We start from the raw sequence: 18244 nt of genomic DNA, 5'->3' as shown, positions 1-18244 counted from the left end.
GTCACCTGTTTGTATCCCGACAAGAACTCCGTTGAGGTTCACATTAAGTCGTTCAAAATGCTTCTGAGACAACAGTTTGTTTGCTCCGCGGACAAGATTAGGACCCATGCTGATATTTATAGTTTTATGCACAGACTCGTTATTGGATCTGGGATGGAACTTGAAGTTCCGATTCTGAAGTGCCTGATCACTGCCACGTCATTGGCACGTACAGAAGTGCACACAACACTGGTAACCTGCAGTTGCAAATTTACCAAGGCAAAACAAAAATTCCGCTTCTAGTTCATAACCTGCGCGGGTACGATGACCACTTGATCAAGAAGTCTCAGCAAGATCGAATGCACCAATAAGCCATTCCTAGCAACAGGGAAACATACACAACCTTCTTGCCCGGCCAGTTACAGCTCATTGATTCTCTGCATGTTCTCATTTCCAGCCTGGACCAACTCGTCAATGACCTGTTGACATGCGGCCACAATCACACACAAATCCCTTGACAATACATCGCTGATGAAATTGAAAGTTCTAGGTTCGGCTTGCTTACCCGCAAAGTAATCTACTCCTACTAATACATAAGCAATCACGAGAAGTTTTCTGAAACTCGCTTGCCACTGATCGCTGTATTTCCGCCGACGACTATGCGCACGTGAACAATGCCTGGTTCGCACTTGGTTGTCACAATTTCAGTGACTTCCACGATCTGTACCCGTGTACATGGCTCATGGATGACTTTGAGACGCCCAGCCATACTCTCATGTGCATATACAAACTCAACCTCGATCAATACTTTTCAACATCGGGGATGTCCTGGTATGCATTACTGTCGAAAACCTCGACGAGAGTTGGAACTGCTAACGACCATCGATCAACTGTGGTTTGTCGAACTAGGTGTGCCCTGCAGAGTTTCCACTGTGAGCCGCTGTTGCGTTCATGTGAACAACCTGCACGTGAACTGACTTGACCCAGCGTTCCCAAACATTTACATCATTTATCTGGACGCGCAAGATCTACATTATTAGCTTTGATGCCTTTGATGCCACAATTTCCACTCTGGTAAACAAGTTTTTTGTTATACCCCCACTGATAGCAGAATGGGATATTTTTGGGAGGCACATTTCTATGAAGGCATAGATGACAACATTAGTGTTTTTGGCTGTTAGATAATTTGGAAGAGGAATTTTCGCATTAAGGCTACGGAGGAGGGGTATTAATGCTTCCAGAACAATTTTCTAGGTAGCTCATTAGTCAAAATTCCGAAAAGTTTATTCATTGGGGATGTATCTGGTAATTTGTCATCCTTTAGCATTAGTTTATTATTGCTTCTAAATTACTAGGGGAGTCGTGAAACTTAGTACTGAAGTCTACTGGGAACTAGATGGAAAAAGCTCCCTTGTATATCCAGCATGAAGGAACGTTGCACTACACCCTCTGAATGGATGTATGTATTGACATGAGTTCCACTTTATAGTTTTGTATTTTGTATAGTGTTAGATTTTTTAAAGAAATCAATTTTCGTAGGTTGTCCACATGGTTATCCTGCTTATTTGAAACATTCCATGTATATATTACATATTGTTAAAAGACGTTTTAATTAACTTTAATGGATACAGTTTAAGTTACAGAGTATACAGCTTGGCATTACTTCAGATGTTCACTTGCATTTTAAAGGTAAAATGGAAAAAAGGAGCTGATAATTCTTTTTACTATTTATTTTATAATTCTTTCCTTGCTCCTTTAGAAACTAGTATTGTCTAACCTGACAAAATTAATATTCCGTTTTAATAACTGTCCATTACGCATGTTGCCAATTAAAACTTCACTTTATTAAGATTTCCATCTCAGACGTATATAATAACCGTAGAGCGCTGCCATGAGGTTGTCACTAAAAAATCTTGTGACTTGTAGATGATTCTACACAAAAATTGTGCGGTCTGATATCAAGAATGGTTGCCATTTTGGCCATCTTGAGAACCTTGATATTTATGCATTATCTGAACCTTGTATTGGCTAGGATTTTTTTTTATAGAAGACGTTTTATATACTGCTTTAAAGTGGAGTATTACTTAATGCTGTTTATCCATTCATCCATCCATCTATCCATCTATTTGTTATTAATTTAGTTTCCACACAATACCTTTAGTTGATCGAAATCTACAGTTACCAAACTTTGTGGATGGCTTGCACTTTTGATAAGAAAGAGTCCTATCTAATTTTGAGTCAAACTGTGAAAATTCAAGATCACTGTGACTGAAATAAGAAAATTATTTCCCCACAATAATGAGTCCTTGATCTTATACAGTTAATCAGACTTTTCGGATTGTTTGCACTTGGTATAAGGAAGACCCGTCGAAAGTCTTGGGGTGAAAAGGTCAAATGGAAAAGTAACTGCGATTGAAATAATAACACAATAAGATCGGATCTACATCACATACCTGAATAAAACTTTGTATCTGGTTTCACTTGGGATAAGAAAGAACCCTATTGAGATAGTTAACATCTGAAAGGAAAGATCACCGAGACTGAAAGATGAAAAATGGTTTCCAGACAAAAACGTGAGTTCACCATCTGTGATTACCAAACTCTGTGGGTGGTTTGCCCACGTGGAAAGGAAGAACCCCCCCTTTTTTAGGGGTCAAAAGGTCCAGTGTCATGTCACTGTATCTGAAAGAAGAAAAATAATTTTCACAGAATTAGATTAGTTCTTCATCACATACCTGAACAAAAGACTTCTTAAAGGGTAAAAGCAGTTGCCTCCCCTGGCACTCAACATTAAGAGGCTAGTGTTAGGACTGGTCGGCCTGGTGTCAGGGTAATGTGTTGGTGGGACATGATGACACACGTTTACGGCATGATTCCCGAGTGTTATACATCACTATAAACTGTCACACTGCAGACATTGTAGGAATATGACTGAACTTGTTAAAGGTACGTAAAAATCCAAAAAACACATGGAGCATCATGTCCAATCTAGTCTCATTATACGGTTACCAGGCTGACCAGTCCTAACACTAACCTCATAATGCTGATCGTCTAGCGAGGCAGCTGTTAGTAACATATTTATAAGTCTTTGGTATGACTCGGTCGGGGTTCAAACCAACGACCTTCCTTATCTGAGGCGGATGCTTTAATCACTAGGCCAGCGGAGCGGTGTGGAAGTAATGGACTTCATGCGCAACTATTTTGACCAGATCATCGGTCCCTTAGAGGGACTTTGTTGTATTTATATTCCACTATACCGCTTGCAAAATCTTGTTTGATTTTTAGAGATCAACTCAGACATGAAGATGGGAAGTTGAAGAGAGAAATTAGTTTTTCAAAGAAGGGAAAGAAACAGACTACAAAAAGCACCAAACAAGTGGAAGTCAAGCATGGTATACCACAATACTGTTTTTCTTACAAGTAGTTGACAATGACAGCAGTAAAAACAACAGTAATAATCTACCATTTAAAGGACGGTTTCTTCATTAATACAAGATTTTCACCCCTTAAGCACTTTTTGTTGAGAGATAGGAACAGTGAGAGAAAATAAAGATATATAGATAATACATGGTGATTAGCACCTTAATATTCAGAACTGAAGCTTCATCATTAATCAGCTATATGTTATACTGCATGGAAATATATTATTGTGTTGCAGTAGAGTGCTATAATAATGATGTTTAAATTGTCAGACACTCGTGTTTTGTGCATCTGTTTCTGAAGTCTGTGATATTACAAATGTTAATTAGTTCACAGATGCATATGAAGGGAATCTCAGAAAAGTGTACTAAAATTCTCTAAAACCATTCTTGGATATTTCAGTCTGATTAATAACTTTGAAATAGCAATATGTTGATTCGACTCCCTGAGTAGATTTTATACTCATAAAGAAACGTGCATCCCTGCTCTTTTGTGCACTTTTGTACTCCTAAAGAAGAGAGTATCCCTGTTCTACTCCATGTCATATATTTTGTACTCCAAAACAAAAGGGCATCCCTACTCAACTTCTGTGTGGCTCATTTTGTACTTCTAAAAAATCGTATCCACACATTTTCCCGTGTCATATTTTTGTACTCTTAAACAAAAGAGTGTCCCTATTAAACTTTGTCCAAAATCTCAGCTCTACTTTTGCTAGGTTAGATTTACTTTGCAAAGTTGTAAAGAAATTTCCCTTTTGTTCTGTTGGACAAGCATTGCATCTTCTGTACTACACCATTAATCATCCGGATTTGGATCAGAGAAAGGTATAATAGGCACAAGTTATTACATGTTCTGGATTACAGCATGAAGCAACAGGGGGCCTTGAGTGGCTGAGTGGTCTAAAGCGCTCACCGATACAGTTCACTGTCATTTCACCTTTGTCTGCATGGGTTGGAGTCTCGGATTCGGCCAATGTGGGTATGTGAGAAAGCTTGCTAGTATCTTCTCGTGGGTCGGTGTTTCTTCTGAGGTTTTCCTGGGTTCTTCCTCCACCATTCATACTGGCCGCCATGTATAGCCTATCTTGTGCTGAAAAATGGCATTAAACCCTACAACAAGAACAAGAACATAAATCAACCAGATGTGATCAGATTTAATACAGAAAAAGGTATACAATCTAGTCCTACTAGTCGGTCATAAAAATACTGTCATTTTGTATTCAGCTCAAACTTGGAAATTCATTTCAAAGTCAGTTAAACTTGTCTTCACCTTTTGTCTAACTTAGGCAAACATAGATATCATTATGTCTGCTCAATGTATGGGCACGTGTTTTGGGGGTTTAAACAGAAACAAAGAATTATGTTCATTGAAACAAATTTAATGAGGTGATGAATTAAATATCGTTTGCTAAAATGAAAGTGAATCAGACGTTCAGAGCAACAGTGGTTTTCCACCAGAAGACACATTGTAATGGCTTGTTGGTACAAAGTGAAAATGTTGCCAGTTGACATCCATTTTGCCATTGTGGCGGTTTTCTTGAAAATATTATTACTACTCCTAATAAATGGAAAGTTATATCGACATGGAATTTTCATAAGAACACCAACATACCTAATTGGCCATGAATGCAGATAGTGCTGATCTGATCTCACATGTGCTTGTCACAATGAACATATTGAAAATCTCCTCTTCTAAGTTGATGGTCTTATCAGCATGGTTTTTAGGAAATGTTTTCTAATGGTGCCTAGTTTGTCCCAAAATAAAACTGAGACAAATGGTACATCCCAAATGACTACCACAGTGGCTACTTTGAAAATTTTACAAGTTATAAATATCAGAGATAGTTTCCAAAAAGGTCTTTTTCTTGAGTTCCTAGAAGTTCTTTTCAGACAGTATTGCATCTGTCCATTTGATAAGATTCTTGTTTATGATCATTAACATCCTTTTTACTAAGCTCAAGGTATCACTTCGCTTGTTTTGTCTTCTATTTATTCTGTTGTTTTACCAATATTTACAGGTGACAACACAATTGGCAAGGTTAAGTGCATGGGGCAAAACATTTCTAGCTGACTGATGAAAGACCTATGTCTCCCTCTCTCTCATGGCACACAACTGAGGCCATACATGTGATGTGTTCCCTCACTGGCCTGAGGATATATTTGCAACCAGCCTGTCCAGATAACTTGCTATAAAGGAATGAGAGTAAAAAAATGCATGATTGAGGATGCAGATTCCATCGTGTCATCGAAATTGTCTCTGTGGACACTTACATCTACATCTTTTACAGCAATACCTACTGAACCAGTATCAACATGGAACTACATCTCATTTAGACCAGTAGTAGACACACAATCAACACTTACTCTAGAACAACAGGCTGCAGCATTATTTCCTTTGATGGCCAGTACTGCACTTGGCACCAGACACCACATGGCTGATAACAACATCAGCTTCAGCTTCATCACAGTTTTCGACTTATGGGCCTAGGTATGTTGATTGATTTTCCTGGTGTTCTGAATCCTGGCTTCAAGACACATAACCCAGAATCTGACTATGACAGGTCTACCATTGACTTGACCTGAACTATAAAATGTACCTCAGTACCAGACCCATGGACATATATCAGTTTGGCACTAGACATGATATATCACCAGTCTCCTCTTTGTATAAACCCAATACTAGCCACATTTATGCTTTATTACAAGACAACTTAAAATAATGTTCAGATTATGCTGAACTCCAGAAGATGAACATGTCCTAACATAGTCAAACTTCCAGGTTGTTTTACATGCTCAGTCATTGCACCCATCTTATGGTTCTTCTCTTATTGATCTGATGATGCCCAGAGAAGACAGTCTTCCACACATTCATCAACAAAGTTGTCCATCTTTGCATTCTAAACCACTTATGGTCTGTTACCAAATTTATGCATCCACTCATCTCTTTGTCAAGAAAGGCCAGCTGTGATTCAGAAATCTACCAGTCAAGTCAGAGATATACCTTGTTGCTTTGATATGCTACATTAACACCCAAGTGTCAAGAAATCATTCATTTTTACACCCGTTACTTCCATCAGATTTTAACCTAGTGTGATACAAGGCACACTTGCTGACCATTCACCATTATGTCCCAGATGTTGACCTTGGGCTGTAAAACCTTTGATGTGTATGGACCAAAACATCACTCCACAACATGTCAAAAAACTGTTTCAGAATGTTATAGCAATAAGATCCATGATTGAAATAGTTTCCATAACAGTTCTTCAGTGATTGGAAAAGACACTCCTGCTTAAACGTTAATCTCTTGTACAACTTATTAGCTGACAGACTCAGCCCAACACACACCTTTCAATGCAATTGCTGCATCTATTAATCTTCAGGTTGTGGAAAGAGATGTATTTTCTCAAAGAACACTGCCTTGAATTACCATCACAAAGTTATTGTTTAATTGCAAAAGTTTTCCAAAGGAGTACAATTCACACAGGTCCAGTCACCAATAACCTAGTCCAATAAATCAACTCCCCAAGTCTGTGTTGATACTGATGGACAATATTTGGGACTGATGTCACCTGTTCATTAAAATGTGCAATTTTACTGCAGCCAGTTCTTTCCAGAACACACCTACATACACTTTAGCACTTACTGGTACTTGGTAAAAGCCATATATAGCACAAAATGCATTATGGCAACAGGACAGATGGTTGTGCTATTCCATGTGGATTTACAAGTAGCACACATAGGATTTGCTCCAGAAACATAAGGTACATGTCACCAAAAGAACCCACCAGTTAACAGTAGCTCCACAGCCACACAAAATACCAGTAAATGGCATAAAATGTACACTCTGTGCAGCCAAAATTGTCTGCAAATTTGTGCAGCTTTTAATGAATAGGTGATATCAGCCCCATAACCAAAATCAATATTGTTATGGGTGAGGGGCAGAATTATCAGCCTACCTATAACTCAGCCCTTGTTTCTGATGAATGATCAGAGAAACAGGAAAGACCCACATAAGAAATACCCTTCCAATTTCTTTCAATGGGACACAGGTTTTGGTTTTGACCCAGTTTTCCCCTCGTTAATGCTCAGGCCCCCCCCCCCACAATATGTGCATTTCCTATTGCATCAGTTTCAAAATTAGGGTAGGTAGGTAGAGAGGTGTTGTTTTTACAAAATATGATATTTTATTATAAGTACTTCAAGTACTGGACAAAACTGGCTCCTTAGTAGAGGCACAAACTAATTTTGGAATACAACTGTATTTAAAAAAAATGTTTTTTTACCCTGGGAGAAAACATTCTAGGGTCAGCACCGAAAACTGGAATGGTAGTCTGATCTGAAAACATATGCTCAGCAGAAATAATTATTTGTTTATGCACGTTTATGTTGCTTCTTTCTGAACTCCTTCCCATGGCATACAGGAGACACTAACCTCATCATCTTGATGATTTTGCTAGTAGTTTTAGAGACTATGCTCAGTTCTTCTCAAAGTCTCCCATCACTGCAGATGTTGCAGGAGATAAAGCATATGTTCTGCTGTTTGAATCAACACTCTTCTTACATAAAGAGCAGTTGAAATTTTCTTCAATGCGAACTCTCTGGGATTTTACTCCAGACTTCTTCTGCGGTCCTAGAGATAGTGGCAAGCTTAATTTAGTCATAGATCTAAACTCATCCCCTCCATTTTGGCCCCATGCTCAGTTTGGAGATAGAGTTGTTCTCAGTGCTGTTCAGAAGGGCATTCTCTGTCAGCCTCAACCACTGACATGCATGCCCTGACATAACCATTCACAGGGACAATGTCTATCAGTTGGTCTGAATACTTTTCTATAGGACATCACAAAATATAAATAGAGCCATATCACACAACTAAACCAGTTCCATGACTGTGACAGCAATCTACCTGGTTGACATTCTACTAAAGCACTGGGTCTGTAATTTCATACCATCAATATGTATAGAGATGGATGAACCCCATATAAATCACTGTCTCCATCCTTCCACCTGTCTACCTAATCATCTATCTATTCATATTTGTATCCAAAGTTCTGCAACCCCTTTTTTAATATTATGCCATTTCGCACATGAATTGCCTATTAAATGGAGAATACCTTTTCAAGTTTCTTTCAGGCATAATTTTTTTGGAGTAATTGCACTTTTTTCTGCATCAGGTATTATACACAATCATAATAAATTGGGACTATAACCACTACCATGCTGTCCAGCCCTTCCAAGCTGATTTCTAACAATCAAATTGCTAAGCTGCTTTTGTCCAAATAGATTGGAGTCAGACAAGAATAATCTTTCCTTCCAGGGATTAGTACTAAATTCCATCCATTATGTTGCTACTTCTGGTCATGCTGAGAAGCATACCCTGATGTCATCACTGGTTCTCACTTACTGTCATATCCAGTAGGGACTCTTTCTATAAGTTTTGCTGAGATAATTTGTTCCAGTTATGGATGCAAGGGAGGAGATTTAGCTGTTGGTAAAGCCCATAATAATATGGCCCATTTGTTTTTTTCTGGACATTTCAGCTTGAAAGAATCTTCTAGTAAAATGTTGCTCACTGATCCATTGTCCATACCCTTGATTCTTCTCTTTCTTTTCCTCTCCTTTGCTCAAGTTCAGTATTTAGACAAAATGGTCACTTGTACATTTTCCATCCATCGTGTGTATGTATAGCCTGAATTGCACTTCAGAGAGTTAATATATCTTTTGCCCAACTAAAATCTTTGCACCTCTGTGCTTGGTTCTGTGTTCAGACCTTTGATTAAACTGACATCATATATTGGTGATATCAGTGAAGCTCTGCATTAACTTATTGAATGAAGGTGCTATTGACTAACTCATATGTCTACAAATAGTTTATGAATAACCTTGGGTATGTAATACTAGACAATTAACAAAATTTATACACTAGTCCAAGTACATAGATTGAATTAATGCACTGGGAAAGGTCATTAAACTGCAAGACAAAGTTATACCAGTAAAGAGTGAATTCTTTGTTTCTGATAGCAAGAGCAAGAAATAGGAAAGTATTCTATGTGAAAAACTCCACAGAATTTTCCTGGCAGAGTGTGCATATCTGCTCCAGTAGTAACTGAAGCATGGATGGGGTAGGTCAGCTCCAATTGTTGTAAAGGGAGATTGCTTTTGTCTGGCATCCACCTAGGTGGGCAGACAAATTGTTAGCACTTGTACTGCTAAAAATCAGCTCTGCAGGGCTGAATCAGTAAGGTGGCTATCATATTTCTAATGTATCATGATCATTTAGGTATTATCAAAGAAGTTTATTTTACTCTGTAAATGGGTTTATTCCACAAAATGGTTTATGTCAGTCTTAAATCTCCACTACAGTGGGTTATTGTAACAGCATAGGTCAGGAACCATTTAACATACTGGTATTCTTATTCAGTTTGGTGTGTACATTGTGCCATTGATGAATTTTCTCTTCAACTCCATTTTTGATAGAATAATGAATGCTGACATTTGTATTCATAGCATCATATAGAATTGATGCCTGTAACCTGCATTACTTAAGAAACATTGAACGTATTGCAATGCAATTTGATACGAACATTGTGTTACATACCTAGATGTGCCTGTTATGGATTTTGACTGATCAGTACTATTTTGATAGAGTTATGGGCCTTGAAAATTAAGTGATCAGCAGTATTTTGGATAGAGTTATGGGCCTTGAAAATTAACTTTATATCTTCACATTCGATGTTGATTCTGACAGCTTAAATCAAGAACCATTTAACATATTCTGATGCAGTTTGGTAATAACACTGCCAAATAGCCCTATAAATGTCATTGTGGGTTTTGCCTTTGTAGCTCCATTTTGGATGTATGGTCCTTGACAATTGATTCACATCTTTCACATCAGCTGTTCTTTGTAAATGGCACAGCTCATGAACCATTCTTCATATTCTGATATAATTTGGTATTAACATTTTCTTATAGACTTGCATGTGACTTTATGAGTTTACTATCATCTACCCCATTTTAGATCGAGTAATGTCCGTTGTCAAGGAAATTCTTGTTTTCTCATAGCAAGTTGGAGTGTTGCTTGCAATCAGCATGCATGTGGCTCAAGAAGCATTCACCAATATATTCTAATGTAGTTTGCTAATAACATTTTCTCTTGGACATAGATGTACCTTTTTTGTAGGGTTTCATCTCATCTACCCTAATTTTGACAGTTATGGCCCATGTCAGTCAACTTCCATATCTTTCCATAGGAAGTTGCTTGTAATCAGCATAGCTCAAAAACCATTTAACATATTCTGGTGCAGTTTTATGTGAACATTGTTTTACAGACCTGGCTGTGTCTTTTATGGGTTTTCACGCTCACAAAGAGTTATGGCCCTGCCAATCAGTATAATATCTTTTACATGGGATGATATTTGTACTGATGAGTCCTTGAATGGGTTGGATTTCAAGCATTTCAAACTAAAAAAAAACTATCTAACAAGTTAGGCTTCTCTCTTTACAAGGGGTCCCTAGTGGCCTAGTGGTCTAAAGCGCTCACTGTTATGGATCATTGTCATCTCACCTCTGTCTGCATGGGTTTGAGTCTCAGGTTCAGCTAATGTGGGTATGTGAGAAAGCTTGCCAGTAGCTTCTCCTGACTCAGTGGTTCTTTTCTAGGGGTTTCCCAGGTTCTTCCTCCACCATTTATACTGGCTGCCATGTATAGCCTTTCTTGTGCTGAAAAATGGCGTTAAACCCTACAACCATAACAACACCTCTCTGTACAAAGCAGATCATTGTGAGTGAGAAGGGTCCTTTTGCAATGCATCCATTGCTAATACCAGTTGTGTAGGCCTTTTGTGGTTTTGGACAGCAGGGACTCTTTGCAGTACACCCGTTGTTAATACAGCATTGTGTACGCCACTTGCAAGTAGGGGCTGTTTGCAGTGCACCCATTACTAATACAACAGTGTGCAGGCTACTTGCAAGTAGGGGGTGTTTGTAGTGCACCCATTGCTAATGCAACAGTGCGTTGTCCACCTGTAAGTAGGGTTTTTTTGTAGTCCACCCATTGCTAATACCACAGTGTGTAGACCACTTCTAAGTAGGGGCTGTTTGTAGTCCACCCATTGCTAATACAACAGTGTGCAGGCCACTTGTAAGTACGGGCTGTTTGTAGTGCACCCATTGCTAATACAATAGTGTGTAGGCCACTGGTAAGCAGGGGTTGTTTGTAGTGCACCCATTGCTAATACAACAGTGTGTAGGCCACTGGTAAACAGGGGCTCATTGTAGTGCACTGATTGCTAATACAATAGTGTGTAGGCCACTTGTAAGCAGGAGCTGTTTGTAGTGCACCTATTGCTAATACAATAGTGTGCAGGCCACTTGTAAGCAGGTTTTTGCCATGCACTCATTGCTAATACAACAGTTGTACAGGCCACTTCTTAGTAAGCTAATACAACAGTGTGCAGGCCACTTGTAAGAGGGGCTGTTTGTAGTGCACCCATTGTTAATACAATAGTGTGTAGGCCACTTGTAAGCAGGGGTTGTTTGTAGTGCACCCATTGCTAATACAACATTGTGTAGGCCACTGGTAAACAGGGGCTCATTGTAGTGCACTGATTGCTAATACAGTAGTGTGTAGGCCACTTGTAAGCAGGAGCTGTTTGTAGTGCACCTTATGCTAATACAATAGTGTGCAGGCCACTTGTAAGCAGGGTCTCTTTGCCGTGCACTCATTGTTAATATGATAGTGTGTATGCCACTTGTAAGCAGGGTCTCTTTGCATTGCACCCATTGCTAATACAACAGTGTGCAGGTGACCTCTTAGTAGGGGCTGTTTGTAGTGCACCCACTGCTAATACAACAGTGTGCAGGCCACTTATAAATAGGGACTGTTGTAGTGCACCCGTTGCAAATGCAATAGTGTATAGGCCACTTGTAAGTACGGGCTGTTTGTAGTGCATCCACTGCTAACACAACAGTGTGTAGGCCACTGGTAAACAGGGGCTCTTTGTAGTACACCCATTGCTAATATGACAATGTGTAGGCCACTTGTAAGTAGGAGCTGTTTGTAGTGCACCTATTGCTAATACAGCAGCGTGTAGACCACTGGTAAGCAGGGGCTGTTTGTAGTGCACCCATGGCTAATACAGTAGTGTGTAGGCCACTTGTAAGCAGGGGCTGTTTGTAGTGCACCCATTGCTAATACAATAGTGGGTAGGCCACTGGTAAGTAGCTGTTTGTAGTGCACCCATTGCTAATACAATAGTGTGTAGACCACTTGTAAGCAGGGTCTCTTTGCAGTGCACTCATTGCTAATACAACAGTGTGTAGACCACTGGTAAGTAGGAGCTGTTTGTAGTGCACCTATTGCTAATACAGTGGTGTGTAGGCCACTTGTAAGCAGGGTCTTTTTGTAGTGCACCCATTGCTAATACAATAGTGCGTAGGCCACTGGTAAGTAGGAGCTGTTTGTAGTGCACCTATTGCTAATACAATGGTGTGTAGGCTACTTGTAAGCAGGGTCTCTTTGCAGTGCACTCATTGCTAATACAACAGTGTGTAGGCCACTTGTAAGTAGTTCTTAGTGCACCCATTGCTAATGCAACAGTGTGTAGACCACTTGTAAGCAAGGCCTCTCTGCCGTGCACTCATTGCTAATACAGTAGTGTGTAGGCCACTTGTGGGTTTGGAAAGCTGTAAACTTCACATATGGGCAATTTAATGATTGTGAAATAACATTCTAACTTCGAACTAAAAGTTAAAATATTTCGTCAGTGATAAAGTCTATCCCATTCTACAATGATTTCAAGCATTAATTTAAGCGATAATTATAAAATTACACAAGAATATAGAAAGTAATTATACACCTGTTGTTTTCCTTTACCCAGAGTCCACTCCAAAGAATGATGCACTAGCTGAGTACCAGAAAGAGACACAGAAATACAAAGATATGCGTAAACTGCAGGTCAAGAAGGGACCGGAAAGAGAAGAGATGACACTGAATCTCCTGGCCAAATTCCAAGCCAAGCTTCATGCTGCAAAGTCTCTGGTTGGGGAAGAAAAGGTGGAGACAGAAGATGGGGAGGAGGAGGAAGATGATGGAGATTTGTCATGGTATGCTGTACTTATTGAAGACAAAAGTCTTTTTAGTAAAACATATTTCATCAGATGATATAAACCAGTCTCATAAATGTATTATCATACATACACAATTCATCTTCCCAGATTAAGCTATTAAAGGCTTTTCTTTGGGCTAGATAAATCTTTCTCAGCCATGATAATTTTATTTGTTGCCTGTTTGATATAAATTGCTCTGTGTGTGTGTGTGTGTGTGTGCGCGTGCGTGCGTGCGCTGTTGGAACATTATGCACATATTGGGTGGGAAAATAAATTTCCTATCTGTTTGACTAGGTCAGTCAAACTGCTGGAGAATAAGACAATTTAACAGATGGCAAAATACATCATCTACTAGCTATGAGGGAGAGGTCTTGACTGTAAATGTTATATAGTTCTTATACAGGCAATACAGATTTTCTTTTTATATCTAAGTAAACATTTTTGACACCTAGCTACCCATTGAAGACATATACACATTATAGACAAATACACATTATAGACATATACACATTTAAGACATGTAGCTACATATCTTAGACATATACACATTATAGACATATTGCTACACATTTTAGACATAAAAAAACTTTAGACATATTGCTACACATTTTAGACATTAAAAAACATCATAGACATATAGCTACATATTTTAGACATAAACATTATAGAGATATTGCTACACATTTTAAACATACAAAAAACATTATAGACATATAGCTACATATTTTAGACATAAACATTATAGACATATTGCTACACATTTTAGACACAGCTACACATTTTAGACACCTACAACATGTTAGATATGTAGTGATGCTGCTAAATCAGGACACTATGTCGATATGTGAAAATAAGTGTACAGAAAAAAAGTTTACAATACTTTCTGGTATTTTTACATGTAAAAGATAGGTACACGAATATGTCAGCTAAAATTCAGACGTTCAGACCAATGCTTCCATTTTTGGAAACTGATTTCATTTCACCTTATTCCTATCAGTCTTTTGATTAATGAGCCATATTTATAGACCCTATATTATGCCACTGGTGAAAAAGTTATACCAATGTGCAACCTTTCACATAAAAGACAAAGAGCAGAATCTACTTTTTTTTCTTTCGTTTAGGATGAGTCACAAACTGACATTTGAAGAACATAACAAGAAAGTTATTGATGCCAATATACAGGACTTGGACAGGTATGAAATATATGATTCCAGAAACCCATTGATGAAACGAAGGTGAGAAGCAAGCAAACAAAGCATGAAAGAAAAGCAATAGCAATTTTTTTTTTATGAAGAATGAATACAATACGTACATGTGAATGAGTCCTGTCCTACAGGTAACAATATTGACTCTGATCAGATGTTACATAATGCACTTTTAAATCATGGTCTGAGTTATTTTTTGTGTGATTTTTTTATAGCAATTACTTCTAAATAAACTATATAGACCGATATTTGTTGGCCCATTATGCAACAACAGATCAAGGTCGGTGCAGTTTGCAGTTGGACTCCACTTACGAGCATGTATATACAGTAAAGCATGGTTTCCTAATTATAAAATCAATGGAAATAAACAAGTTGGATGATGCTTGAAAATCAGTGATAAGGATACTATGGTCTGCAGTGAAATGCATGAATCTATTTGATTAAAAACATTGTAGTAAGAAAAAATATACTTGTGAACAGATAAAGCTTTTCTCAAGCAGCTGAGTGTGATGGAAGATTGAGGTATCCCCAAAAAACAGATGGCCATTTCATACAGGATTGTGCTTGCCACAACTGCTGGATTACAACTTCATCTATTCAAAGTCAAACAGCTTGTTCAGTGGACCGAGTCCTAGACCATTAGCAGGCTAGGTGTAAATAATTATGTGATTTGGTCCAGGCTTTTAAAATCTTGGATTGGCCTTGCTTCGTATGATCAGAGTACTCAGGCATATGTTTCTAAAAAGTGATTTCCCTGGGTACCATGTACTGTAAATGAACAACTGTTACTCTGAAAGCCATTCACTCAAGCTTCTAACATCCAAACCACCCTGTGATCTGAACTAAATCCATATCATCCATACTTTTTCACACCTGGGCCAGTAATGTACGAGATGCCAGCAAACTTGAAAGGTAACATTTGAGTACTTTGGATAAACCAATTGGTACTGAACATAGAGACCAATATTTGTCCATGTTCCTATTTTATTCTGCACATTTACACTAATATTTGTACTGTGCATATTCCATGTTACTTTATTGCAAGATTAATGCTCATTTCTTAAACACTGCACATAAAACTCTTCCAGAGGCATAGAATATCACATATCATATTTCCAACTCTCTACCTTTGCTTACTTAGCTAAAAATCCCCCAAATCCCCATTTTGATTAAAATAGAAAGGGGATCAGTCTGCATCTCTCAAAAGAATTCTCAGCCATAGAATATGCCCGACTGTCTGTACCTGTTTTATGCTTTATAACTATAGGATATGTCCTTCATTACTTGCAAGAATGCAGAATGTATTTTTAATATTGGTAATTTTGTTCTAAGCATTGTAAATGAATGAAATGCCAGTGGTATGCATGTACAGTAATGTTTTCTTTGTTCATTATGGACTTCATGATAACAACTTTTTCATACATTTGATTTTGTTGTACATCTTTAACTAATAAATCTCATGTTTAAAACATCAAATATTCATTGTTAAATGCATTGATCAAAAGATAAATGTTTGTCCAGTAAAAGATGTGACTACAAATAATGAGTGTTGTAATTTATTTTATTGTTGACACACATTAGCAGGGAGCAATACATAGCAGTGATGTTTCTGGTCATGATGGCATATATTGTAAAGCTTGTAAACATTTGGATTAGAGATTTTAATTAGATACTGGTCATAGACCAGAAGAGCTTACAAGAGTGTATCATCTGCACATCCATTAGCACAGGTTTATCACTACTCAGCCAAAACTACTTTTAGAATTACCATGAAACTTGATCTAAGCATTCATATCATGGTCTGGTTGGTTCCTAAATAAAAACTGTGCCAATCTGATGTCTGATATGGCAACCACAGTGACCATAGTGAAAATATTGTTGTAGCTATTTTCCTACATGGATATTCATATCAGCAAGGGGTTTTCATTACAAGAATTCTTATGATGTCTAGTTGGTCCTAAATAAAAATGGTGACAATCTAACATCAATATGACCACCACTGTAGCCATATCAACATGAGGTTTTCATTGAAAAGCTTCTAGTTGGTCCTAAATAAAATGGAACCAACATCCGAAATTCTGCCACAGCAGCCATCTTGAAAATTGTGTTATTACTGCTTCTTTAGGTTAATAAATCTTATTGACATGGGCTAATCACCAAAAGAGATCTTGTGATGTCTATTTGATCCTAAATAAAAAAGGTGCCAATCTGACAGATCTTGTGATGACTATTTGATCCTAAATAAAAAAGGTGCCAATATGACAGATCTTGTGATGTATATTTGATCCTAAATAAAAAAAGGTGCCAATATGACAGAGATTTTGTGATGTCTATTTGATCCCAAATAAAAAAGTGCTAATATGACAGATCTTGTTATGTCTATTTGATCCCAAATAAAAAGGTGCCAATATGACAGATCTTGTGATGTCTATTTAATCCCAAATAAAAAGGTGCTAATATGACAGAGATCTTGTGGTGTCTATTTGATCCCAAATAAAAAGGTACCAACATGACAGTGATCTTGTGATATCTATTTGATCCTAAAAAAAGGTGCCAATATGACAGATCTTGTGATGTCTATTTGATCCCAATAAAAAGGTGCCAATATGACAGATCTTGTGGTGTCTATTTGATCCCAAATAAAAAGGTGCCAATATGACAGAGATCTTGTGATATATATTTGATCCTAAATAAAAAAGATGCCAATATGAGAGAGATCTTGTAATGTCTATTAGATCCCAAATAAAAAGGTGCCAATATGACAGATCTTGTTATGTCTATTTGATCCCAAATAAAAAAAGGTGCCAATCTGAAATCTAATATGGCTGCCACATTCGCCAGATTGAAAATCTTCTCACTACTGATGAATTGTCATGTCAGCATGCTGTATTTACTAAAAGACTTCTTGTAATGTTTCCTTAATTAACATAATGCTGATCTGGCAGCCAGTATGTGGCCATCTTGAAAATCTTTTTCTTGCAACTCATCTTAAATGCAAAGTCATTTTCGCATTTGGTTTTCATCAAAGAAATTCTTATGGTGGTCCTTGATGAAAGTGACTAATTCACAATTTGGCCACCATTGTTAACATCATAAATTTTTTTTATCTTAACTACTTCAAAATGATGATTTTACTTATGATACCTGGTTGGTCCTAAATGAAAATGGTCTTAGTTGTACATCCAGTATAGCTTCCACAACAGATGTTATAAAAAGATCTTTTTGCTACTCCTCCTGAATGGATCATTATTATGACATTGGATTTTATCAAAAGACTTCTAATGTCTATTTTGTCCTAATGGAAAAATATGCATGCAATATGTCCACCACAGCACCTAATTTGAACATCTTTGTTATCACTGAAGATTCTTGGATATGGTTTCAACATTCTGCAAATAAAGGGAAAATAGTTTTATGTTGAATTCCTGGAAATTCTTGTAGAAGATCAGTCCCTTTAAGGGACTCTTGTTTGCATATTTCCTGAACTCATGGTAGATTCTCATCATAAATGGCATAAATGACTATGAAACTATGGCA

General features: G+C 37.7%; 1 protein-coding gene across 3 annotated transcripts; it reads left to right on the top strand.

Moving 5' to 3' along the window:
- Positions 1–2415: 2415 nt before the first annotated feature.
- LOC149806402 (spliceosome-associated protein CWC27 homolog) lies at positions 2416–17031 on the top strand. Of its 3 annotated transcripts, XM_089952844.1 has the most exons (4): positions 2769–3371; positions 5417–5886; positions 13274–13499; positions 14624–17031. In XM_089952844.1, exons 2-4 carry the CDS (start codon positions 5877–5879, stop codon positions 14739–14741), a joined length of 354 nt encoding a protein of 117 aa, XP_089808970.1. In that variant the 5' UTR covers positions 2769–3371; positions 5417–5876; the 3' UTR covers positions 14742–17031. The 3 variants fall into 3 exon arrangements, with proteins under 3 accessions (XP_089808963.1, XP_089808970.1, XP_089808956.1); XM_089952837.1 differs by lacking the exons at positions 2769–3371; positions 5417–5886 and adding an exon at positions 2416–2552; XM_089952830.1 differs by lacking the exon at positions 5417–5886 and having other exon boundaries at positions 2769–2925.
- Positions 17032–18244: the final 1213 nt, after the last annotated feature.

This window comes from Sinohyriopsis cumingii, chromosome 1, assembly GCF_028554795.1.
Source record: "Sinohyriopsis cumingii isolate HCF-2022 chromosome 1, ASM2855479v2, whole genome shotgun sequence".
NCBI lineage: Eukaryota > Metazoa > Mollusca > Bivalvia > Unionida > Unionidae > Sinohyriopsis > Sinohyriopsis cumingii.
This window is presented reverse-complemented; position numbering and strand designations above follow the sequence as displayed.